Source organism: Vollenhovia emeryi, unplaced genomic scaffold (genome assembly GCF_000949405.1).
Source record: "Vollenhovia emeryi isolate VEMERY1.0 unplaced genomic scaffold, V.emery_V1.0 DF942251.1, whole genome shotgun sequence".
Lineage (NCBI taxonomy): Eukaryota > Metazoa > Arthropoda > Insecta > Hymenoptera > Formicidae > Vollenhovia > Vollenhovia emeryi.
In genome coordinates this window covers 1-3,999 of record NW_011964115.1, presented here as the reverse complement: position 1 = coordinate 3,999, position 3,999 = coordinate 1, and the positions used below count along the sequence as shown (strand labels likewise).

Here is a 3,999-nt window from a genome sequence, read left to right as displayed (position 1 = left end):
TACGAGCTCTTGCTCCGCGCCTCGCGCGGCCCGCGCCTACGTGCTCTCACTCCGCGCCCGCTCGGCCCGCGCCTACGAGCTCTTGCTCCGCGCCTCGCGCGGCCCGCGCCTACGTGCTCTCGTTCTACGCCTCGCGCGGCCCGCGCCTACGAGCTCTTGCTCCGTACCTCGCCAATCTTACGCGGTAGGAAACGGTGCGGGGGTGACGTCGACGCGTTACGATGGAGGCCACCCTCACGAGGCACTCCGCCACAAAGGGCTACATAGACAGGTTCTGGGACAACCTTGTCAAGGTTGGCAAGGACAAAATCACCCAGGCGTACCTTAAGACCAGGTTGGCTCTGTTGGAGAGTTACTGGCAACGCTACCAGGAGATTCACTACGACATAATTGGCTCTGAGGGCGCTGAGGTGGAGGCCTATAAGGATAGCGACGACTATACCACCACGGAGGACAGTTATGTGCTCTTCAAGGCACGGATCGTCTCCGCGATGAAGGAGGAATCGCCGCAGCCGAAGCAGGAGACTTCGGCTTCCGCGGTCTCCTTCGCTAAGCAGATCCAGCTGCCGAAGATCAGCCTGCCGACCTTCTCCGGGGACCTGCTGGCATGGGAGAGCTTCCGAGACCTCTTCCAATCGCTAGTCAGCGGCGTTCCCGACCTAGCCCCTGTGCAAAAGCTGCAGCACCTCAAGTCCAGCCTATCGGGCGAGGCTGCTGCGGCTGTCCTCAACGTGGAGATGACCGACCGTGGTTTCGACTTGGCGTGGACTGAATTGAAGGAGCGCTATGACAACCGGCGAGTCTTGCTGGCCAGTCACATGCGCAACTTCCTGAATGGGCCATCGAGCGCGAAGCCTTCCTCCGCTGACCTTAAACGGCTGAGCAGTTCCGTGTTGCAGGCCAAAAGGTCGTTCGAGTCACTTGAACGTCCGGTCGCTCATTGGGACGATTGGTTCGTCCACGTGGTGGTCGAGAAGATGGACCCGTCGTCGCGCCTCTTCTGGGAGGCCTCGTTACAGACCACCACGGACTTTCCGACACTGGCCCAGCTCCAGGACTTTCTGCAAACTCGCATTCGGGCGCTGGAGGCAGCCAGCGTCAAAACCGTCTCGTCAGCCGTCGCTCCGGGCCGGACCGAGAAGAAGAAGGTGAACGCGCTCACGGCGTCTACCACGGGCAAGTCAGCTAGCCGCTGCGGCCTTTGCCAGGGTAACCACCTTTTTAATTATTGCTCGCGTTTCAAAGCGCTCTCGGTGTCCCAGCGACGGGACCACGTCAAAAAGCAGGGTGCGTGCTTCAACTGCCTCCGGCTAAAGCACGCGGTGACCGATTGCCCGTCTAGCTTTCGGTGCTCGCGCTGTGGCGAGAAGCACCACACACTGCTCCATCCTCCTGATGCTGACTCCGCCTCGGGACAAGATTCTGCGGCAAAGGGGAAGGACCCCGGCTCGACTTCGAGCGCGAACACCGAGCCCGCGGTGACCACCAACGTGGCGGCGCTCACGAGCTCTGTGGGGACCCGGATCCTGCTGTCGACAGCCCGATTGGTTTGCTCAAACCCTGAGGGTGGCGCGGTCACTGTGCGGGCTCTCTTGGACTCGGGGTCGGAGGCCTCTTTTGTGACAGAGCGGGTCGCACAGCGTCTCGGCCTGAACCGGAGGCGCGTGCATATTCCTGTGTCCGGCATACAAGGAACTACCTCGGGCGTTGCCACTCACGCGGTCGCCTTGACAATCGGGTCATCGCGGGACCGCGGCGTGCGCCTGCATCTGCCATTCGCGTTGGTTTTGCCTCGGCTCACCTCTCTTCCAGCATGTAAAATGCAACCGCACGCGTGGCCCCACCTTGTGGGCCTGACGCTCGCCGACCCAGAGTACGACCAGCCCGCCCCGGTGGACGCCATCCTGGGGGCGGACATCTTCAGCGCTCTTCTCCGAGAGGGACTCAAACGGGGGCCCGAGGGATCCCCTTCGGCTCAGGCTACCGCCCTGGGCTGGGTACTAATGGGACGAGTATCCGCTCCAGCAGCGACACAGGATCGCTCAGGCGTTTCCGTCCTCCACCTCTCCGCCTCTGGGACTGAGGTGGACTACGCCCTCCAGCGCTTCTGGCAGCTTGAGGAACTGCCAACGGAACCCGCTGCGTCTCCTGAAGACCTCTGCTGCGAGTCTCAGTTCGCGACCACTTATAGTCGCGACTCGCGGGGCCGGTACACCGTGCGGCTGCCCAGGCGTGACAGCTCCGACGTTCGTCTGAACGACAACCGCCGGGATGCGCTGAGTCTACTCACCAGCCTGGAGCGTCGGCTGTCACGCAACCCCACCTTACGGGAGCAGTACGCGACCTTCATGGACGAGTATCACAAGCTCGGTCACATGGTCGTTGTTCCGGCGACGGAGGTCCACCAACCCGGGACCCATTACCTACCGCATCACGCGGTTTTCAAAAAATCGGACGCGAACAGCAAAATTCGCGTTGTCTTCAACGCGTCCCACCGCACCTCTTCCGGTTACGCGCTTAACGATCTGCTCCTTCCAGGTCCGAAACTGCAGTCTGAGCTCTAGGCGATCTTGTCGCGGTGGCGCCTCTTTAGGCACGTTTTCACGGCGGACATCGTAAAGATGTTCCGTCAAATTTTAGTGCACCCAGAGGACACCGACCTGCAGCGAATCCTGTGGCGACCGGACCCCGCCCAGGAGGTGCAGGACTTCCGCCTGCTGACGGTCGTCTATGGCACCGCGGCGGCGCCTTACTTGGCGCTACGGACTCTCCTGCAGTTGGCCGAGGACGAGGGGCCGTATTACCCCCGCGGGGCGGACGCCATTAGGTCCCACTCGTACGTGGATGATATCCTCGCAGGCGGTCACACACTCACGGAAGCAGTGGAGTCCAAGCGGCAGACCGAGGCGATCCTCGCCGCCGGTGGATTCGAGCTTAGTAAATGGGCGTCCAACGCGCCGGAGCTGGGCCCTGTAGCGGACAACGACAAGTTGTTTTGCGACCGCGAGGGGGTTTGCACGCTGGGGGTCCTGTGGATCCCTCGGGAGGACAGCTTCGCTCTACGCTTGGCTCCCGTCTCGACAGCGCGAACCTGCACCAAGAGAACAGTGCTCTCGGAGGTGGCCCGCTTCTTCGACCCCTTCGGTTGGGCCGCTCCGGTCCTGGTGTACGGGAAGATCCTTATCCAGGACTTGTGGATGGCCGGGCTGCCTTGGGACGAGCCTTTGCCGGACAACCTGAGGACGACTTGGACAGCGTTCGCTGAAACCTTGCCCCAGCTGAACCGGCTGCGCATACCACGCTACGTGGACTTTCCTGGGCCAGGGGGCGAGGTCGAGCTTCACGGCTTTGCCGACGCTTCCAGCCGTGCCTATGCCGCCGCGGTTTACCTGCGGTGTGCGACTGCCCCCGGTGGCATGACGGTCAGGCTCCTGATCGCCAAAACCAGAGTGGCACCGGTCAAGCGGCCTTCGATACCTCGTCTGGAGCTTTGCGGCGCGGTCCTCCTCGCTCGACTCATGCGCAGCACCGCCCGGGCACTGGGTCTTGAACATGTCCCAGCCTTTGCGTGGACGGATGCCACCGTTGCGCTGGCGTGGATCCGGTCCCATCCGGCGCGCTGGAAGCCCTTTGTCGCGCATCGAGTGGCGGAGGTGCAGGATCTTGTGCCTCCTGCGCGATGGAGGTACGTGCCGACCAGGGACAATCCAGCCGACGCGGCCACACGAGACATCTCCTGCGACCCTGGCGGACCTCCACAACTGGTGGTCTAGACCACCTTGGCTCTCCGAGCCGGACTACGCGGTCACCGAGCCGAGCCAGCCCGATCATGGTGTCGGGGAGGAGGAACTCCGTCCAAGGGCGACCCTCATTGCGAGGCCGGAGGAGCCGAACGACGTACTGCGCCGTTACTCCAGTCTTGACCGACTGCTGCGAGTGTCGGCAATCTGCCTCCGGTTCCTCTACAACGCACGACACCCTCGGGGAAGGCGGACGGGC

At 62.8% G+C, this 3,999-nt stretch overlaps 2 protein-coding genes across 2 annotated transcripts; both read left to right on the top strand.

Annotated features, from left to right (window-relative positions):
* The first annotated feature begins 221 nt into the window (after positions 1-221).
* Positions 222-2,564, top strand: LOC105569510. Its single transcript, XM_012026026.1, has one exon. It carries the CDS (start codon positions 222-224, stop codon positions 2,562-2,564), a length of 2,343 nt encoding a protein of 780 aa, XP_011881416.1.
* A 57-nt stretch (positions 2,565-2,621) lies between these two features.
* On the top strand, positions 2,622-3,773 carry LOC105569500. Its single transcript, XM_012026017.1, has one exon. The coding sequence runs from the start codon at positions 2,622-2,624 to the stop codon at positions 3,771-3,773; it is 1,152 nt and encodes a 383-aa protein (XP_011881407.1).
* The last annotated feature ends 226 nt before the right edge of the window (positions 3,774-3,999 follow it).

Bases quoted from the DNA above. Each gene is read 5' to 3' on its own strand.
- LOC105569510 (XM_012026026.1), top strand. From the start codon at position 222: ATGGAGGCCACCCTCACGAGGCACTCCGCCACAAAGGGCTACATAGAC.
- LOC105569500 (XM_012026017.1), top strand. From the start codon at position 2,622: ATGTTCCGTCAAATTTTAGTGCACCCAGAGGACACCGACCTGCAGCGA.